This window comes from Mustela erminea, chromosome 7, assembly GCF_009829155.1.
Source record: "Mustela erminea isolate mMusErm1 chromosome 7, mMusErm1.Pri, whole genome shotgun sequence".
NCBI classification, from domain to species: Eukaryota; Metazoa; Chordata; class Mammalia; order Carnivora; family Mustelidae; genus Mustela; species Mustela erminea.
Genome location: NC_045620.1, coordinates 24,561,655 through 24,582,365, shown reverse-complemented (window position 1 = coordinate 24,582,365; position 20,711 = coordinate 24,561,655). Strand labels below are relative to the sequence as shown.

The window sequence follows — 20,711 nt, the reverse complement described above, 5'->3', positions numbered from 1 at the left end:
ACATATTTTATTTAATGAGGTTTTTTTTTTTTTTTTAAAGATTTTATTTATTTATTTGACAGAGAGAAATTACAAGTACACTGAAAGGCAGGCAGAGAGAGAGAGAGAGAAGGAAGCAGGCTCCCTGCTGAGCAGAGAGCCCGATGCGGGACTCGATCCCAGGACCCTGAGATCATGACCTGAGCCGAAGGCAGCGGCTTAACCCACTGAGCCACCCAGGCGCCCCTATTTGATGAGGTTTTAAAAAATATTTTATTTATTTATTTATTTAGCAGAGAGAGAGAGAGAGAGAGTGCATAAGCAGGGGGAACGGGAGAAGTAAACTCCCCACTGAGCAAGAAGCCCAATGTGGGACTCGATCCCAGGACCCTGGGATCATGACCTGAGCCGAAGGCAGACGCCTAACTGACTGAACCACCCAGGCACCCCATTTAATGGGTTTTTAAAAACAGCATTCTGGGGCGCCTGAGTGGCTCAGTTGTTAAGCATCTGCCTTCAGCTCAGGTCATGATCCAGGGTCCTGGGATCAAGCCCCGCATCAGGCTCCTGGCTCAGCAGGAAGCCTGCTTCTCCCTCTCCCACTCCCCACTTGTATTCCCTCTCTAGATGTCTCTTCTTCTCTGTCAAATAAAATTAAAAAAAAAAAAAAAAAACAAAACAGCATTCTGAGAGGGATCCTCAGGCTTCACCAGATGCCAAAGGGGTTCACGACACAGACTAAAAAGACCCCTAAAAAGGAGAGTCTTCAAAGAGCTGATGTGGTCTGGCTGTGGTCCTTCTCTCAACGAACAATTAGCCCACCAGGAGAGCCTGCAGAAAAGCCTGGAAAAGCAGTGGGAACGAAGCAGAGACCCCACGATCTATGTTTCCAGTTTGCCTCGTTTCCTGCATTGTTTATGAAATCGTGACATGGACAAAGCTCTGGGCGCAGAGGCCTGGTATAGGAGGCGGAGCCCTCTGTTAGGAAGCCCTCTCCACAAGCAATACTCCAAAAGCAATACTCCAAAGACAGTCCTCTGTCCTCCAGCTGGCCCGGGAGGCCTGTAGCTCACTAGAGTGACTCATGCAGGAGACCCTCTGGTTCAAACGAAACCCCTCTCACCTAACATACTGTTCAGGGCTGAAGCAAGACAAACTCTCTCCCTATCCATCTGGAACATGACGAGGGGAGGAAAAAAAAATAATGTTTCTTTTTATAAATACCCCCTAATTTGTTAAAGAAAGCAAGCCATCTGAAGTCGCAGATTGCAGCGATGAGGGTTCGCTCTGGGAGGTGGAGCCCAGTGCAATGTTCTGGTTCAGGAGGGTGTCAGGTTCAGAGCCTGATTCTCATAAACCCAAGTGAACAATGGAGAGAGAAATGCCATCTCCAGGATTCTTTCCGGGGCCTGTAAGGTGAAAGGAGGGAGCAGGGAGCATCAGGGGAGGCCTTTTCTTGGCGTCTCTGCCTGTGAATCACGGCTCTCACATGGACTCACTAAAGGGTCTCTAATTTGGGAGCGGAGCAGCAGAAGGGCCCCAGATCAAACTCAGTTTTGTCCTTTCCATTTCACTTGGGGCTCTGTGGGCCTGAACGTTTGGTATCAGCGACGGCAAGGCTCCAGAGATGTAGGGCGGTTCATCTCATACACTGATCACAGTGAGGACCGGACTGAGATTTTTGGGGAGTCCGGGGGTGGACTGGGGTGGGAACCAGCTCAAAGAAAGGACTCCCTTTCACATTAGGTTACTGATCAGAGAGAAACCACAACACAGAGAGGGCAAGAAAAAAATGCCGAGGACTTGTGGGCATGACAATGCGATGACATTTCTCAGAAGACAGGAGCATTTGGCCGGCTCAGTCAGTAGTGTGTGTGACTCCTGATCTGGGGGTTATGAGTTTGAGCCCCACATGAGGTGTACAGATTACTTACAAATAAAAGCTTTAGGGGCGCCTGGGTGGCTCAGTGGGTTAAGCCACGGCATTCGGCTCAGGTCATGATCTCAGGGTCCTGGGATAGAGCCCCACATCGGGCTCTCTGCTCAGCAGGGAGCCTGCTTCTGCCTCTCTCTCTGCCTGCCTCTCTGCCTACTTGTGATCTCTCTCTCTGTCAAATAAAAACAAATAAAATAAATAAAATAAATTTAAAATTTAAAAAAAATTAAAAATAAGAAATAAAATCTTTAGGGGCCCAATCGGGTGGCACAGTTGGTTAGGCGCCCAGCTCTTGATTTCAGCTAGGGTCGTGATCTCAGGGGCATGGGATCGAGCCCCATGTTGGGCTCTACACTCAGCGGGGAGTCTGCTCGAGATTCTCTCTCTCCTTCTCTCTGAAAGAAATAATTCTTAAAAAGGATGAAATCAAGTATTTAAGGGCATGTGGGTGACTCAGTTGGTTAAGCATCCAACTCTTGATCTCAGGTCTTGATTTCAGGGTTGTGAGTTCAAGCCCCTGTTGGGCTCCATGCTGGGCATGGAGCCTACTTAAAGGGAAAAAAAATTAAAAATAAAATAAAATCCTCTAGAAAAAGTCTCTCATAAGACAAAGATAGGTGGCTGTGCACAGACTATCTGGGAAAGGCCATACTAAAAAGTGCTAACAGTCGAGTGCCTCTGGCAAAAGAGGGGGTTTGGGGGTGGAGCTTGGGTGCAGGAAGGAGCCCAACTTTTCCTTGTGATACACCTTTTGTACCATATAAGTTCTGTATTATGAGCATGGGCTATGGATGGAAAATTATTTTTCATAGTCTTGCAGATCAGAAGACTTCGTAGGAATGTGGCCAGTGCTTAATAAACACGTAAATCATCGTACTATTTCAGGAACTAGCACTTACAGAGTGCCTACTGTGTTCCAAGGGCCCTTTGGCAATGCCCGTTTTACAGATCTTAGGAAATAGAAGCTCAGCTCGGAGGGAGTCAACGGGGACTCCTCCCAGGTCTGCTGGAAGCCAGAGCTCTGCTCCTCAGCAAGGACCACACAGCCTCACTCCCTGGAGTGAGCAGTTGGGGGAACCAGATGCTCTGGCAGGATCCGGAGAGATGCCATCTGTGAGGGAAACCTATTCTTAGAGAGCAGAGACAGTCGGTGGTGCAGCCGGCCAGCCCCCCGCAGCAGTGGGGGGATGCTGGGCAGGCAGGGAGCCAAGGCTCTACCTTCAGCTGAGGGGGTAGGAGAGGCTAAGAGCAGGGGCTACTCAGTTCTTAGGACCACGTTTCCTCCTCCCTTTGGATGCTATAGTAGACATTATAGCAAACATTCACGGAGTGCTTCCTTTAGACTCATCATGTTGTTTAATCCTCCAGATCGTGCTGTGAGGCGACTGAAATTAGCACGCCTCTCTTACAGATGAAGAAACAGAGGTACAGAACAGTGAAGTCCCTTGCCCAAGCAAACAGGGCCAAGCCCCCCGGCACTCTTCCTCCAAATTCTCTGTCCAAACCTCCACTGGCTTTCAGCTTGCTGCACCAGAGGCCAGCTTTAGTTTCGGTTTCCTCAACAGCAGAGCCCGAGACAAGGATTTCAGTGCAAGTGGTTCCTCTGGGAAGTGATCCTACGTTAGGGATGGAGAAGACGGGGAAAGGCGGGGGTGCGGGCAGTTATCAAGCAAGTGATCATTGTGGGCAGCCAGAGTTCAGTCCGGCCAGGGATCTCTGGGAGCCACTGTGGAGTGTCCACCTTGGAAAGTGATCGACCGTGTTAATCCTCCAGACCTGCTGTGGGTGGCAGAGCAGGTGCCAGTGGCAAATGAGAGCCTCAGGCAGAAAGACACAGCGGTGGCAGTTGGAAGAGTTGGCTGGTGTGCGGTCAAGTGCGAAGTTGGAGGGGACTGGGCGGGGCCCCCCAGCATCTGCTTGCTGATGGCCTCCCCCTCCCTCTCCTGACCTCGGGATCTCATTCAGCCTCCACACAGGGAATGCGGGACCTTCTCAGATCACCTTCTCCAAGTGTGTAGTACGTCAGGACTGAGAGCACTGCTGTCAGAAGCAGGCCTAATCCCACCACCTTTACTTAACAGCTCTGTGACTCGGCTTCCTCCTTTGGGCTGGCTGCACATGATTCCCTACTACTCGAGGTTCGGTTCCGTCCCTACTACTCGAGGTTGTTACTCGAGGTTCGGCTCCGTCCAGCAGCACCAACAGCAGCACCTGGAAGCCTGTGAGAAAGGCAGACTCTCTGGCCCCACCCCAAACTCACTGAGTCAGAATCTGCATTTTAATAAGATCACCAGTGACTCATGTGCACATTTCTACTAGTAATTTCTAAAAAGAGACTGGAGTATTCCTACTAGACCAAGGGTCTCACATTGGAAGCTCATGGACCACATCTTCCTGGAGACCTGGTTTGATTTGTCCAGCACCAGTGATTTTAAAAAATCGGACGGGCACATAAGTCTCTGGTTCCCCAGGTTACCATCACTCCCAAGTACACAACGTTTTCATTGCCAGACCCCTCTGGGCATTTGAGTTTGCACGATGTTCTGGACTCCATCCTAGAACTAGTTAACATTTGCATAGCATAGCTTAGGTTTCTAAATTTAACATAAGGCACTGAAAAACAACAACAACTACAACACGGGTATTGAACTCAGACAGCTCTGGGTTCAAACCCTGATTTGGCTATCATACTGGTTGTATTATCTTGATTATCCTGGGCAAGTGACTTCTCTGCTCTGATCCTGTGTCCACATCTGTGAAATGAGGATCAAAATACACACCTGCAAGGTCATTTTATAGGTTAAAAAATAATACATGCAAAGCACCTGGGAGGAAGTAGGAGCTCACTAATGGAAGTAATTAGTAGTAACAGCAGCTCTTATACTTCTACAAACCCAATGTGTGTATTATGATTATCCTCATTTTATATGAAGCTGAGGCTCCGAGAGGTTAAGAAACCTTCCCCAAGGTTATACAGTGGTGGAGCGGGGACTCAAACCCATGTCCCCTAGCTCTGTATTGCACTGTCCACTAGAATTTTCTGCAAGTATAGAAGTGTTCCATATCTTCTTTAACCAATATGGTAGCCACCAGCCATATGCGGCTACTGAGCACTTGAAATATGGCCGGTCCCCATTGGGACACACTCTAAGTATACACCACATACCTGATTCTGATGACCTAGCATAAGAACGACGAATATAAAATATCTCATTAATTTTTATACTAATTTTCGTATGTTAAAATGATAATATTTTAGAAATACTGGGTTAAAATATATAATTAAGATTAATATCACCTGCTTCTTCCTACTTTTTTTCACGTGGCTTCTAAGACAAATTTCAATTACATATGTGAATCACATTGTGCTTCCATTGGACAGTGGAATTCTAAAGCTTCTCCACTAGAGCATCACCTGAGCCCAGGAATTCAATTTTTTCTAAAAACATATTTGCTGCCTCCCCCCCCCCGGCCCCGCCCCCGGCAAGGAGTCCTGGTACACAGAATGGTCAAAAACCATAACCTACCAGGAAGAGACTTCAGGGCCCTCCTCTGGGCTCGCTTACCCCTGATGCCCAGAGCGGGGGTGGGGGGGGGGAGGGTGTTCCCTGGTCTCACATTAGTCAGCAGCACAGCTGGAATCATGACTGAGGCCCTGGAGCCCAATTCACCACTTGTTCCACCAATGGACAGGACTTAACGGGACTTGGAAATCAGTGCTTTTGCTTCAGCAAATGGAACCCTGGGACAATACAAGTTGGAGTCAGAGAACCATGATCTTGAGAAGGCAGGATCCTTTAGGGGGATTCGCCGATGGAGCTGATCTCGGCTGTGGACGCCCCCATCAGCACCTCGGGGGCCCCATTACTTCGAGGGGTGGCTCTTGTTGTAGAGGAGGAAGTCTGAGATGTCATGCCAGACATTGCTGTCCTGGTACAGGTAGGTCATGGAGGACTGCAGGGAAGGCTGTAGAGTGGTCTGGTGGTACTCAAAGAGCCACAGCACCAGCCCCCACAGCAGCCCGGTGAACAGCGGGAATGGGTCCCACCTGGGCTCAGGAATGTAGCCCTTCTCCACGCCCAGGCGGCACAGGGCAAACAGGGCTCGTGAGAGCAGGTACATGTTGATCTGCAGGGAGGGAATGACAGGGGATTACGGGAGGGACCAGACTTGGTGGGGGGGGGGTGTTTCCCAGCCACTGGGACCCTTCAGCCCACCCCTGTGTCCTGGGGCACCTACTGCACATGGGATCAGGGTCTTTCTTTCTTTTTCTTTCTTTCTTTCTCTCTCTCTTTCTCTTTCTTTCTTTCTTTCTTTCTCCCTCTCTTTCTTTTTTTATTTTAGTAATCTCTACACCCCACGTGGTGCTTGAACCCATGACCCCAAGTTTAAGAGTCTCATGCTCTTCCAACTGAGCCAGCCTGGGTCAGTGTTTTTCAAAGCTAGTGTGCAAGATGATTTGAAGTGGTAGGTATTAGATATTTTAAAGATTTTATTTATTTATTTATTTATTGTGGGGAGTTAGAGAGGCAGAGGAAGAAGGAGAGAGAGAATCTGAAGCTGCCTCCACACTCAGTGCAGAGCATGACACGGGGTTCAATCTCAAGACCCTGAGATCATGACCTGAGCTGAAATCAAGAGTTGGAGGCTTGGAGTGCCTGGTTGGCTCAGTGGGTTAAGCCTCTGCCTTTGGCTCAGGTCATGATCTCAGGGTCTTGGGATTGAGCCCTGCATCGAGCCCCGCATGGGGTTCTCTGCTCATCAGGGAGCCTGCTCCCCACCCCCCGGGTCCCCCCTTACCTCTCTGCCCACTTGTTATTTCTGTCAAATAAATAAATAAAATCTTTATTTAAAAAAATTTTTTTTTATTTGACAGAAAGAGATCACAAGTAGGCAGAGAGGCAGGCAGAGAGAGAGAGAGAGAGAGAGAAAGCAGGCTCCCTGCTGAGCAGAGAGCCTGATGTGGGGCTTGATCCCTGGACCCTGGGATCATGACCTGAGCTGAAGGCAGAGGCTTTAACCCACTGAGCCACCCAGGCACCCAATAAATAAAATCTTAAAAAAAAAAAAAAAAAAAGAGTTGGGGGCTTTGACCAAGCCACCCCGGTGCCCCTGTAGCAGGTATTTTAATGTTGCTATTCTTTGCTGTAATTTATCATTCTTGTTCACTAACATTTTTAGAAAATGAATATATTTACATGGCTCAAAACTGAAAGGTAACCTGACACCAAAACCCATGGCCCACATAAAAATAAAAAATCGGTAAACTGGATCTCATCAAAATTTAAAATGGGTTGTGAAAGCCCATATGAAGAGGCTGAAAAGAAAAGCTACAGCTGAGAGAAAGTATTTACAAACATGTATCTGACAAAAATTTCTATCTGGGATATAAATACACACACACACACACACACACACACACACACATATATATATATAATTTATTTATTTGACAGAGAGAGATCACAAGTAGGCAGAGAGGCAGGCAGAGAGAGAGGGAGAAGCAGGCTCCCTGCCAAGCAGAAAGCCCGATGTGGGACTCGATCCCAGGACCCTGGTATCATGACCTGAGCCAAAGGCAGAGGCTTAAGCCACGGAGCCACCCAGGTGCCCTGGGATATATATTTAAAAAAAAAACTCTCAAAACTCAATGGTAAAAAAAGAAACAATCCAACTAGAAAATAAGCAAAAGATGCAAACAGATGTTTCACCGAACTGGTTTTACAGATGGAAAATAAGCACATGTAAAGATGTTCAACATCATTAGCCATTAGGGAAATGCAAATTAAAACCACAATGGAAGCAATGCACACCTATCAAATGGCTGAAGTTAAGAACACGTGATAAACTGCAGAGCCTGGGGGGCTCCGTGGGTTAATGATGACCTGCCTTCAGCTCAGGTCATGATCTCAGGGTCCTGGCTCTCTGCTCAGCGGGGAACCTGCTCCCCAACCCCCACCCGCCTGCCTCTCTGCCTACTTGTGATCTCTTTCTCTGTCAAATAAGTAAATAAAATCTTAAAAAAAAAAAAAAAAAAAAAAAAACCCAAAACGTGATAAAGCAAATGCTGGCTAGGATGTGGAGAAAATGGATCATCTGTATATTCCTGATGGGAATGTAAAATCGTACAGTCACTTTGGAAACAGACTGGCAGTTTCTTAAAAAATTAAACATGCATGGGGGTGTCTGGCTGGCTCAGTCAATTAAGCATCCAACTCTTGGTTTCAGTTCATGATCCTGGAGTCTGGAAATCGAGCCCTGCGTGGGTCTCCGAGCTCAGCGTGGAGTCTGCTTGAGATCCTCTGCCCCTCCGCCACTCGTGCTTTCTTTGAGCTCTTTCTCTCTCTCTCTCAAATGAATAAATAAATAAAATCTTAAAAAAAAAAAAATGGATGGGGCACCTGGCTGGCTCAGTAGGTGGAACATGCAACTCTTGATCTGGGGGTTCTGAGTTTGAGTCTCACATTGGCTACAGAGATTACAAAATACTTAAAAATAAAAATCTTAAAAAACTTAACCATTGGATGCCTGGGTGGCTCAGTGGGTTAAAGCCTCTGCCTGTAGCTCAGGTCATGATCTCAGGGTCCTGGGATCGAGTCCCGCATTGGGCTCTCTGCTCTGCAGGGAGCCTGCTTCCTCCTCTTTCTCTGCCTCCTCTCTGACTACTTATGATCTCTGTCTGTCAAATAAATAAATAAAAATCTTTAAAAAAACAAAACAAAACAAAACTTAAACATGCATGTATCATATGACCCAGCAACTGGACACTTGGGCATTTATTCCGGAGTAATGAAAACCTATGGTCACCCAAAAACTTGTACAAGAATATTCTTAGCTGTATTTCTAATAGCCAAGAGCTGGAAACAACCCAGATGTCCATCGGTGGGTGCATGTTTAAACAAAGTGTGGGGCGTCCATGCCCTGGCATGAACTATCGATACACACACAACTTGGATGAATTTCTAGGGAATTATGCTGCATGAAAAAGCCAAACACCAAAGGTTATATACTGCAATGACTCTACTTACATAACATCTTTGATATAACAAAATTTTAGCAATGGAGGTCAGGGTAGTTGTTACCCGGGGTCAGGGAAAGGAAGGGAGGGAGAAGGAGATGCTATGCCCAGGATTCCTAGTCCCTAGAAGTTCACAGACCAGTGACATTTCTAACCAAATAAAAAAAAAACAAAAAACAAAAAGCCCCCAAAACCCTTGGGAAACTTTCTCAAAATTCAAAATGCTCACATCTATAGATTCCATAGTTCTGTGGTAAGGGAATTTCAGATGGATTGACACATAGCCAAACAAAGATGGAGACGAATGTGTGTGTGTGTCCTGGCAAAAGACTACAGACCCTCTAAGCATCCATCCAGAGGAGACTGGGGAAATCAAGGCCAGTCGAGTCACACAATGGAGAGCTCTGCTGGTGTTAAAAAAGAATGATGGACTGACAAGAAAGATTTCCTAAATACATCATTCTGTGAAGAAAGAGTGTGGTGTGATCTCATTGGTGAAAAACTCCTGGTGTGTACAGATACTAGCACAGACAATTTTTGAAGGGGCACACAAGACACAGTTAAAGTGGGAGGTCTGGGTGGCTCAGTGGGTTAAACCTCTGCCTTCAGCTCAGGTCATGATCTCAGGGTCCTGGGACCAAGGCCATGTGGAGCTTAGAAGCTCAGCAAGGAGTCTGCTTCTTTCTCTCCCTCTGCCCCTAGGTTCATGCTTTCTCTTTCAAATAAATAAAATCTTAAAGAAAAAAAAAAAGGCTTAAAAAAAAAAAAAAAAAGGACACAGTTAAAGTATTCCTGGACAGCGGTTTAATAATTGGAGGGGGATGGGAGCTTGCTTTTCAATTTATTTTCTAATTTTATTATGATACACCCCAAGCACCTAGAAGTGCCCCAGACATACAGAGGGTGCTTAATCTGTATTTTAAAAAATATTTTATTTATTTGACAGACAGAGATCACAAGTAGGCAGAGAGGCAGGCAGAGAGCGAGAGAGGGGGAAGCAGGCTCCTTGCTGAGCAGAGCACCCGATGTGGGACTCAATCCCAGAACCCTGGGACCATAATCTGAGCCGAAGGCAGAGACTTTAACCCATTGAGCCACCCAGGCGCCTCTGCATTTTTAAAATGCGAAAATAAACCACGGTTTTTATAATTTGAAAGTATTTAATAAATTGGAGGGAGGCAGAGGTAGGGGCTACCAACTTTTCATGTCACCCAAGAAGGATTTTAAAACAACAACTAGGGGGCGCATGGATCATTCAGTTGTTAAACTTCTGCCTTTGGCTCAGTTCATGATCCCAGGGTCCTAGAATCGAGTCCTACACAGGCTCCATTCTCAGTAGGGAGTCTGCTTCTCCCTCTCTCTCCCCACTGTTCCCCCTGCTTGTGCTCTCTCCGTCTGTCAAATAAATAAAATCTTAAAAAAAACCCTCATCTTTTGTGACTGCCACCCCGAATTCTATACCCAGACCACAATCTTCCTGTCCCAGCCTCTGCACCCTGAGCCCTATCCTGGGGAAGGGTCTTTACCTGGCTGTTGATGTTATTGTTACCTCCAAACACCATCAAGCCCCCGATGAAGGCGGCCAGGAACGAGTGCACCTGGTAGGTCTCGCCCTGCGCGCGGGCCTGCAGGGCGCAGAGGCCCTTATAGGTGAACACAAAGCAGGCCAGGCTCCGGGAGTGGGTGTACGTGGCTTGCAGAATGGCTCGCAGCTTCTCCCGGAGGCTGCACAAACACAGGGACCCCTAGTGAGTGTGGGCCCAACTGTCCGGAGGGCATTCTCCCCCTGGGCATGCAAACCTGAGCCAGCAGGTGGCCCAGGCTCATTCAGCCCCAGGCCTCTAGATTCTATGTCCTCGGCCTTGACTCCAGGTCACTTCCTCAGAGAGCCTAGCCTGACCATCCTGTCTTCCTTTACCTTCACAGCTCTTCCACCGGCTGACACTTATAGGCTTATTCTCCTCCGGTTCCCACCCCACCCCAGTGGAAGCTACCAGAGGGTGGTGTCTACACCTGGCTTGTTGATCCCCAGGGCCCAGAATAGGGCCTGGCACCTAGTAGGTGCTCAGTAAATTACTTTTTGCCATGAACATGTGAAGACATGAAGGAAGGAGTAAGGGAGAGCCTACTATGTACTGGAACTAGGGATAGGATTCTGAAGAAAAAAGCTTCCTGCCTTCATAAGGTATATGATGTAATGGGAGAGACAAACATAAATTATCACAAAGCAAAGGTCAAACTTTCACCCTGACTAGAGATGACTCTGGGATCCGAAGGATGAGGACTCAATGAGATGGAGAGGGGAGAGGGGTTGCATCCTAGGCAGAGGGATCAGCATGTGCAAAGGTCTGGAGGAGAGACAGAGAGTGGGGAGTAAAGGAACAGAGAGAAACCAAGGCCTGAGCAGAGAATGTGGTGGGGAAAGAATGTGAGGAGAGGTGGGGACGTGCAGTTTTGTCTTTATCCTGAGAAAAGTGCCCATTTAAGTCGGGAAAGGATTCTATTTATCCTTTAAAAAATTAAGTCACTAGGGGGCAGTGAGAGAACACAGGGAGAAGGGCAGCGTGTACTCTGGGAGGTCAACTCAAGGATCCTGCAATCAAATGCTCTCACGGCTAGATGAGGGCCTTTAAGAGGGTCTACTGGAACCTGTGGAAATCTGCCCGGTGAGTGAGGACAGCCAGGAGTCAGCTGGTTCTCGCCTCAGAGGAACATGAGCCTGGTGTTGCCAGTTCTCTTATTTTTTAACCTTTATTTTATTTTATTTTATTTTATTTTTTGAGTAAACGCTGTGACCAACATGGGGCTCAAACTCATGACTCAAGATCAAGAGTCCCATGCTTTACTGACTGAGTCAGCCAGATGCCTCTAGTGTTGCCAGTTCTAATGCAAGAAAGGTGGATTTCCCAGTTAACTGCTGGTGCTAATCTTGCCTTCAAAATGTTTCTAGGGACACCTGGGTGGCTCAGCCGGTTAAGCTTGTGCCTTCCGCTCACGTCTTGATCCCGGGGTCCTGGGACCCAGCCCTGGGTCAGTCTCTTTACTCATGGGGAGTCGGCTTCTCCCTCTCCCTCCGCCCCTCCCCCTGCTTGTGCTCACACTCTCTCAAATAATTAAAATCTAATAAATAAATAAATACAGGGAGCGATTCTAAATAAAAATACGAAAAGAGAAAATCTTGCGAGCTGGAATTGGCCAAGAGACTGTCCACGTGCGCTTGTTCTAAGCGCCAGGTGAGGCTACAGATGTTAAAAACGAGGCCACGGAGTGGTTTCCTGAGAAGTGTCCCGAGGGGAAAGCAATGGCGGATGGAGGAAGGCCGAGATGTTTGAGGGAGCCGGATAGTCACGGACAGTTCTCCCAAGTTAGTGCTCCTCACGTGAATGGTATGCATTGCCAACAGGGAAATAAAGGTGGGGTGAAGAGGAAAGGGCGTGCCTGGAGGGGGTTACTGCATGAGCAAACGTGGTGGTGGAGCCACACGTGGCGTGGCCGGGAGTCCCGGGAGCCGGGAGCACTCCAAGGGGCCGGAAGGGAGGAATGTGGGCATGCAGCGGCACCCAGGCAGCAGAGGGACTTTTTTTTTTTTAAGTTTTTATTTTAATATAGTGAACAGACACTATTATATTAGTTTCAGGTGTATAATACAGTGATTCAACATCTCCATGCATCAGCCAGCGCTCAACACTAGTTGGAGAGGGCCTTTGAAGGAAGGAAGCTGGGCTTCTCCGGAGGACCGTGGGAGCACGAGGAGTTTTTGAGTAGGACTCATAGGATCAGAGTTGTACTTGCGGAGGTGGTGGGCAGGGGGGGCGGCTCGACCTGACTAGGAAGCTAGTGCAAGGGTCCTGGCGCTGAGGGCTGACCGCACTCTCCCCTAGTCTGGGGGTGTGCAGTGGGGGTGGGTACCTGCCACTCCGGAAGAGAAAGGTCATGACCAGCGCGTGAGGGCCCCGGATTTTGGCTCCGTAGCTGCAGAAATGAAAGGAAACAGTTACTATGGATGGCATCACTGCCTCACAGTTTCTTTCCCGGCTCTCTGATGCCTTGTCCCCCCATCCCCCACCCCCTTCAGCCCTAATCCTAACGTCACCCTGGAAGGGGAGATAATGCTGGCTTTCCAGTTGGATCTGGGTTCAAATCCCAGCTCTGACACCTTCTTGGTAGTGGGGCCTCAGGCCTGCTATTCAACTTCTCTGAGCCTCAGTTTGCCTAACAGCCAAAGGGGATGCCAGGCTAGAGGGTGGTTATAATTTCAATGAAAGGGGACGATGTGTGGCAAAGGCCTCCATCTCCCCACCAGTTGGCAGTGTAGAATTGTTCCCTCGGGAACTCCTCAGCCTTCAAGTCTCAGGGGCGCCTCTGTGGAGGCTTCTTACCCACCAGACCAGGTTAGGGCAATATTTCCAAGACCACAGAGCTCCAAGCTTCTCTGCAGCGTTTTACAGTCCTGCGTTAATGACTCAATTACTCCTAGTTTCTTTCTATTCTGATTAGTTCTTTCCTCCCCTAGACGGTAGGCGTTGTAAGGGACTGTGTTTGATGTGTCCTCTGCAGAGTCCCCAGCACCTTGCATGGTGCTTGACGTATAATAATGTGCTCCATACAGGATTGCTGACTGATTCTGGAGCAGCCCTTAATTATTTGTGAGGGAAGGTAATTTCTGGAAGGTTCTACCTTTAGCTTGGTCTATCTTTAAGTTAATAAATTCCCTACAACAGTTGCTGAGTAACCTCGTACTTCCTTCTACCTATTCAAAATGTACCTCTTTCCAACTATGATACACAAGAGGACCTCAGCTTTCTAAAAAGGGATTTAAAAAAAAACTGGAAGGAAATAATGCCACAATTGTTATTAGCAATATTTCCTGAGCCAGAGGAATACGGGAATTTACTTTTGTCTTTTTTTTTTTAACTTCTCCATATTTCTGAAATGATCTGTAATGGTTAAACATTGCTTTTAAAATTAAAATAACTGAGGGGTGCCTGGGTGGCTTCAGTCAGTTGAACATCTGACTCTTGATTATGCCTCAAGTCATGATCTGATGGTGAGACACTCCCCACACTTAGTGCACTCAGAAAGGAGTCTGCTTGAGATTCTCTCTGTCCCTCTTCCTCTGCCCCTCCCCACTGGGTGCTCTCCCTCTCTCTCTAAATAAATCAATCTTTTTAAAAAATTAAAATAATTGAGGGCGCCTGGGTGGCTCAGTGGGTTAAGCCGCTGCCTTCGGCTCAGGTCATGATCTCAGGGTCCTGGGATCGAGTCCCACATCGGGCTCTCTGCCCAGCAGGGAGCCTGTTTCCTCCTCTCTCTCTCTGTCTGCCTCTCTGCCTACTTGTGATCTCTCTCTGTCAAATAAATAAATAAAATCTTTAAAAAAAAATTAAAATAATTGAAATAAACTTTTTTTTAAAAAGTAGGCTCCATGCCCAAGGTGGGACTTGAACTCATAACCTTAAGATCAACAGCTCCAAATGAACTCCCAACTGAGCCAGGCAGGTGTCCCAGAACAGACATTTTAAGTGTTACAGAAATGCCTCTTTTTAAGACTCAAACCTCTTCCCCTGATTCTCCTTTTACCTCCTCATTTGAACAACTGGGGATTTCATGAGCATGTATACATTCTCCTTCATTGTTTTTTTGTTGGTTTTTCAAAGATTTTATCTTTAAATAATCACACCCAATGTGGAGCTCGAACTCAGAACCCCGACATCAAGTTGCATTGCTCTACTGACTGAGCCAGCCAGGCGCCCCCATTGTTTTAACTATACTCAAGTGGGTAGTGGAAAGGAAATCCTGTATATTTGTTGCCAAAGCCCTGCCACTTTTTGCTGTATGAACTTGGATAAATCACTTAACCTCTCTGCCTCCTTTCTCCCTCCAGCAAAAAGTATTCTCTGTTTCCGAGTTGCTTCTAGCAGTTAAGGACATAGCACATGTCAAAGTTCTAGTTCAACCAACACTAGTGCCTCTTCCTTTCTTATTTTTTATTGGACTCCCTCTGTCCCCACCAAGTTCTCCAGCTCTAGGTCCTGATCTTGCCAAGCTACAAGGTCTAAAAATCCTTGATGGCCTCCTGACACACATGACCAGGAGCTATGTACTGTTGTCATATGAGTATCTGTGACTATTCATCACAGGCTTGTTAGAACCCGCAAAAGACCAGAAGCAAACTCATGTCCACCCACAGGGGCTTTCGGATGAATAAATAATGGTCCCACCACTGAGTGGAATGCTACACAGATGTGAGAGGCTGACACAGCTCTATGTGCACTGCCGGAACGAGATTAATAAAATGTCAAATTGTGTAAAATGAAGTAATTCATAAACCTAAATTATTTCAAAATAAAACTTAGAGGTGTGGGGAAGATTACATGTATCTGCTTGTATATGCAGACAATATTTCTGGAGGGAGACACGAGACTGGACACAGGTGGCACCTCCAGGGAGGGGGACTCGGTGACAGAGGAATGGAGTGGGCAGGACTTCATAGGATCTGACTTTTTTTTAAAGTAGGCTTCTTTCCCATTGTGGGGCTTGAACTCAGAATCCTGAGATCAGAATCACATGCTCCACTGACTGAGCCAGCCACGTGTCCCAAAGCATCTAACTTTATATGCCTTTTCTGAATGTTACCTAATTTTTTTTAAAGAATTTATTTATTTATTTGACAGAGAGAGATCACAAGTAGGCAGAGAGGTAGGCAGAGAGAGAGAGAGAGGAGGAAGCAGGCTCCCCGCTGAGCAGAGAGCCCGATGCGGGACTCGATCCCAGGACCTTGGGATCATGACCTGAGCCGAAGGCAGTGGCTTAACCCACTGAGCCACCCAGGCGCCCCTGTTACCTAATTTTTTAAAGAAGATTTTATGTATTTATTTGAAAGAGGGAGAGTGAGAGAGAACATGAGCTGGGGGAGAGGCAGATGGAGAGGGAGAGGCAGAATTTCCCACTGAGCAGGGAGCCCGATGCGGGGTTGGATCCCGGGACACTGGGATTAAGACCTGAGCTGAAGGCAGACACTCAACCAACTGAGCCACCCAGGCATCTCTGAATGTTACCTAAATTTTTTTTTTTTTAAGATTTTATTTTTAGGGGCAACTGAGTGGCTTGGTCGGTCAAGCATCTACCTTTGGCTCAGGTCATAGTCTCAGGGTTCTGGGATGGAGCCCCACATTGGGCTTCCAGCTCAGTGGGGAGCCTGCTTCTCCTTTTTCCCACCCACCTCTCTCCCTTGCCACCCCCCTTCCCAGCTCATGCTCTCTTTCTCTCTCAATAAATTAAATCTTAAAAAAAAAAAAAAAAAAGATTTTATGTTTAAGTAATCTCTCCACCCAACATAGGCGAGCCAGCCTGGAGATCAGGAGTCGCATGCTCCACTGACTGAGTGACTGAGCCAGCCAGGTGCCCCTAATGTTACCTAATTTTTTAAAATACAAATTAAAGGGGCTCCTGCTTTGCTCAGTGGGTTAAGTGTCTACCTTCGTCTTAGGTCATGATCCTGGGGTCAAACCTGTATCAGCCTCTCTGCTCAGTGGGGAGTCTGCTTCTCCTTCTCCCTCTGCCTACTGCTGTGCCTACTTGTGCTCTCTCTGTCAAATAAAAAAATAAAATCTTTAAAAAAATGCAAATCAAATTTGTAAATGTTAATGTGTTGAAGCCAGAATCTTATTTCTGAATTGCTCATCTTGTCCTCCAGCTAGCAGTGGGCAGGAACCCCATTCTGGCAAGCTGTCTCCCTCCCCTCCTCCAAAGTTACATCTCTTTCCCCTGTACAAAGAGACCCTCAGCCTCCTCCAGCTCTCCAGAGTGAAAAGAGTCCTTCCTTATTCCCCAGACACAAGTGGAATAGTGTCCCCAACACTGTACATCTGCCATGCCCCATTCCCAGAGCCCTCAAACACAGGTGGGAGCCAGTTGATACCATTCACAGGATTATTCTATGTCCTGAAAAAAGGGATGTGCATGGGGTGCCTGGGTGGCTCAGTCTGTTAAGCATCTGCCTGTAGGTCAGGTCATGATTCCAGCATCCTGGGATCGAGCCCCACATCAGGCTCTCTGCTCAGGGAAGCCCACTTGTCCCTCTCCCTCTGCTTTTCCCCCTGCTTGTACTCCCTCTGTCAAATAAATAAAATAAAATTTTTAAAAAGGGATGCGCAGGCTTTAAAAGGATTTAAAGGACATAATGACAGGTGCAATGTGATGTCTGGGAGACGTCTAGTCTCAGCAAACTAACATTTAGGGAGTAGCTAGGACAATTTCACTATTAACTGGAAGTAGTCAACATTATAGGATTATTATTAATTTATAAAGTATAATCATGATAATTTAGCCATATAGGAAAATGCTCTTACTTTTAGAGATGCACACTTATATAGTTAGGAGTGGAAATCAGTGAGTTCAGCTTTACAAAGCTCCTATGACTTAGTCGTCCAAGTCTGCCTCTCTGAACGGATGGCCTCTCTGCACAAATAGCATATTCTTTTCCACCTCCAGGCCTTTGTTCAAACAGTCCCTCTGCTTTGGTTGCCCTTCTACTTCTGGCAAATTACAACTTGCCCTTCGAAACAACACAATCACCTCCTCTGTAAAGCATGCCTGGTACTGCCACAGTACTTTAAAGACTAATCTCACTAGGACCTTGGACTCTAGGTCCTTACAGATGGTCATGGTGTCTTAGCACTGAACCGTAACGGGATCACTGCCTTAGAGCACTCCACTTGGGTGAGGCTGTTTCCATTTTACAGAGGATGACACAGGCCAGAAGAGATGAAGGCACCTAGCTTTGAAATGAAGGAACTGGGCCTGAAAAGGGCCTTACCTTAGCAAGTGACTACCCTGGCTGGAAGGGTCCCGTAAAGACAACTGGGTTGAAAGTAGGTGTACAAAGCTATCATTGGGCAACAACCACTTGCGGCTACTATATGACTCATTTTCATCTCTGTTTTGTCCTAAGAATACCTTGGCAAAGGGCCACTGATGTTATCCCACCTTAGTCACAGTTAAGCATGGCTGATAAAGTCTTCAGGCCCAGTTGGAACCAATCCTACCTGACTCTGGGTTCTCACGGAAGCCAAGAGTAAGGGGCCCCAGCATGATGTAAGTATTATTACCAGCCCCATTTTATAGAAAGTGAGGGTCAGACAGGCTAACTGACTTGCTCGCAATCACACAGGTAGGGGCGCCTGGGTGGCTCAGTCAGTTAAGTGTCTGCCTTCAGCTCAGGTCATGATCTCAGGGTCCTGGGATTGAGTCCTACATCAGTCTCCCTGCTCAGCGGGGAGCCTGCTTCTCCCTCTCCGTCTGCCTCTCCCTCTGCTTGTGTGCTTTCTGTCAAACCCATAAATCTTTTTTTTTTTTAAGATTTTATTATTTATTTGACAGAGAGAGATCACAGGTAGACAGAGAGGCAGGCAGAGAGAGAGAGGGAAGCAGGCTTCCCGCTGAGCAGAGAGCCTGATGCAGGACTCGATCCCAGGACCCCGAGATCATGACCTGAGCCGAAGGCATCAGCCCAACCCACTGAGCCACCAAGGCGCTCCCAAATCCATAAATCTTAAAACAAAACAAAACACTACACAGGTAGGTGGCACCAAGATTGGAACAGAGGCAGTCCAGAGGCACTCTCACCGCCCTGGCATGCTCCTCTAACTAGCATGTCAACTCCAAGAGGACAAGTCTTTGTACAGTTTGCTCTGTTGCATCACTAGTTCTGGCACATCAGCTGTCATGCATGAGTAACTGCAGGGAGCTCCCCTGCAGTTACCAGCCAGGTGAAATGACCCCAAGACCTCCTTTCCAGCAGATCGGATGGCCAGGATATAATCAATATCCAGCAAATATCTGCACCATCTTTTACAGTCATTGCAAAAGGCTTATGCTCCAGGAGTCTTCTGGGCCGGATGGGGACTTAGAGCTAGAGTCATACAGATGAGTAGTGAGAAATGGGATGTGAGCCCACAGGCAGCTTAAGGCACATACACACAATGCAGGCCAGTGGCCACTTCTCATTGTGCCGATGGGACTGTTAAAGCCAAACAGACCAAAGGTCACAAAGCAGGGGGGTAGGGGTGGCCCAAACGAGGGGATACAAGGACTGGAGTGGGAGGTGGTCAAGGCATGTGTGCCAGGTTGCAAAGCACGGAGGACCCAGAAACAGCTTAATGGGAGCCCCAGCTCAGAAGGCGCTGGGAACCCCAAATCCCCAGCGCCCACTGTGCAGAGAGTGCACACCGAGGCCTAGAGACACACCAGGGCTGCTCAAGGGCACACAGAATGGCAACGGGCCCCGAACCCGCTTCTCCGACCTGAGCAGGACCCATCCCTCTGCCCGGGCCCAGCCCAACGGCCCCACTCACACTGCCCCGTTCCGGAAGCCCTTAAGCATGGCCAACGCAGCGTGGTAGCGGCGCTTGCGCAACAGTGCGTTGACCGCATGGAGCAGAGCTCGCATCTGCCGCGGGACCGCCATAGTGCGAGAGGCGCGCGGGGTAGGGGCGAGCCACAGGACCAGCACTGACAGCCCCGGGTTCCGCCGGCACAGCAGGCTGCTCTAGACAGAGCAGCCGGGTCTTTGGGCTCATAGGCTGCGTCTGCTGTCACTCCTACAGGAAGCGCCAATCAAATGGCTCACTCGTCTCACACGGGGAACGAGAGGTCTGACTGGAAGAGTGGGGGAGTTTGTAACCAATCACAACGGGCTCCGCCCACCTAGCTCCAAGGAACGCCAGAATTGCACACCTGGGTTTGTCCAACCCGGTAGCCTGTTCGCTTCGTGCTTGGCCGGAGATAAGTCACTTGAACGCTTGAAAGGTTTTCTGAAAGAGGAGCCACCCTCCCTAGAATCGAGAGGGTGACACTGGGAGGAGCCAGGTCTCTTCTCTTCCCAAGACTGTCCCGATTGGGTAACGGTGCTCCTAGCAAACTTCTTCGGGCATAACTCACATGATATCTCAGGGGCTCCCATTTATTCTTCAAATCCAAACTACTTCCCCCGGCCCACAAGAGAGACTATCATCTGGCCCCTGCTTCCTTCTCTGACCTCATACCCTGTCACTTGCCCCCTCACTCCTCTCCAGTCCAAATGGCCTGCTTGCCGTTCCTTGAGCATGTCAAGAAGGCTCCTGTCTCAGCGCCTTTGCACCTAGAATTTTCCTGACTGGGATTCATTATCGGCATGGCGGGCTCCATTTTAGTCTTCAGGTTTCAGATCAAATGCCACCTCTTCAGAGCGGGTTTCCTAGATGTCCCATCTAAAGTAGCTGATTCCTTTTATTTCCTTCGTATAACTTTTCACTCTTTGAAATCATTTGTTTGCTTCATGTCCATCGTCTGTTGCCCCTACCAGGCTGTAAATTCCATGACCGTAGAAACTTTGTCTGTCTTGTTCTCTGCTGTAATCCCAGCACTTAGCACATGGTGGGTGTCCAGCATATGTTTGTTGAAGCAGTACAGTTTGGGGTTGATATCTTCCAGAGTACTGGTGGGTGGAATTTATGTGTATCACTGTGTGGAGTTGTCATTGGATAACAGCTACATGTTGAGTGGTGGCTGTGGTTTGTGAGGGTATCCCCTAGTACTCGGGCCATGTTATATTTATCTGGGATATTACTGCCTGGGTCAGTGTCAGAAGATGGTGTCAGAGGTCAGTGAAGGAAGAATTATACTTGGCATATTTTAGCACTGAAACTGGATTCCCTTTCTTTTCCTTTCCTTTCCTTCTCCCTTTCTTCCTTTTCAGTAATAGTGGACTGGCTTATTCAGGTAATCCTTCTTCTGAAA

At 47.8% G+C, this 20,711-nt stretch overlaps 1 protein-coding gene across 3 annotated transcripts; it reads right to left on the bottom strand.

The window, feature by feature from the left end:
- Positions 1-3,248: 3,248 nt before the first annotated feature.
- On the bottom strand, positions 3,249-19,506 carry PXMP4 (peroxisomal membrane protein 4). 3 transcript variants are annotated; one of them, XR_004287519.1, is made up of 5 exons: positions 19,289-19,506; positions 12,843-12,905; positions 10,460-10,658; positions 5,443-6,043; positions 3,249-4,668 (listed from the first exon to the last, which is right to left on the bottom strand). XR_004287519.1 is itself a non-coding variant. In XM_032350946.1 (4 exons), exons 1-4 carry the CDS (start codon positions 19,399-19,401, stop codon positions 5,780-5,782), a joined length of 639 nt encoding a protein of 212 aa, XP_032206837.1. In that variant the 5' UTR covers positions 19,402-19,506; the 3' UTR covers positions 3,249-5,779. The 3 variants fall into 3 exon arrangements, 1 of the variants encoding a protein (XP_032206837.1); XR_004287520.1 differs by having other exon boundaries at positions 3,249-4,134; XM_032350946.1 differs by having other exon boundaries at positions 3,249-6,043.
- Positions 19,507-20,711: the final 1,205 nt, after the last annotated feature.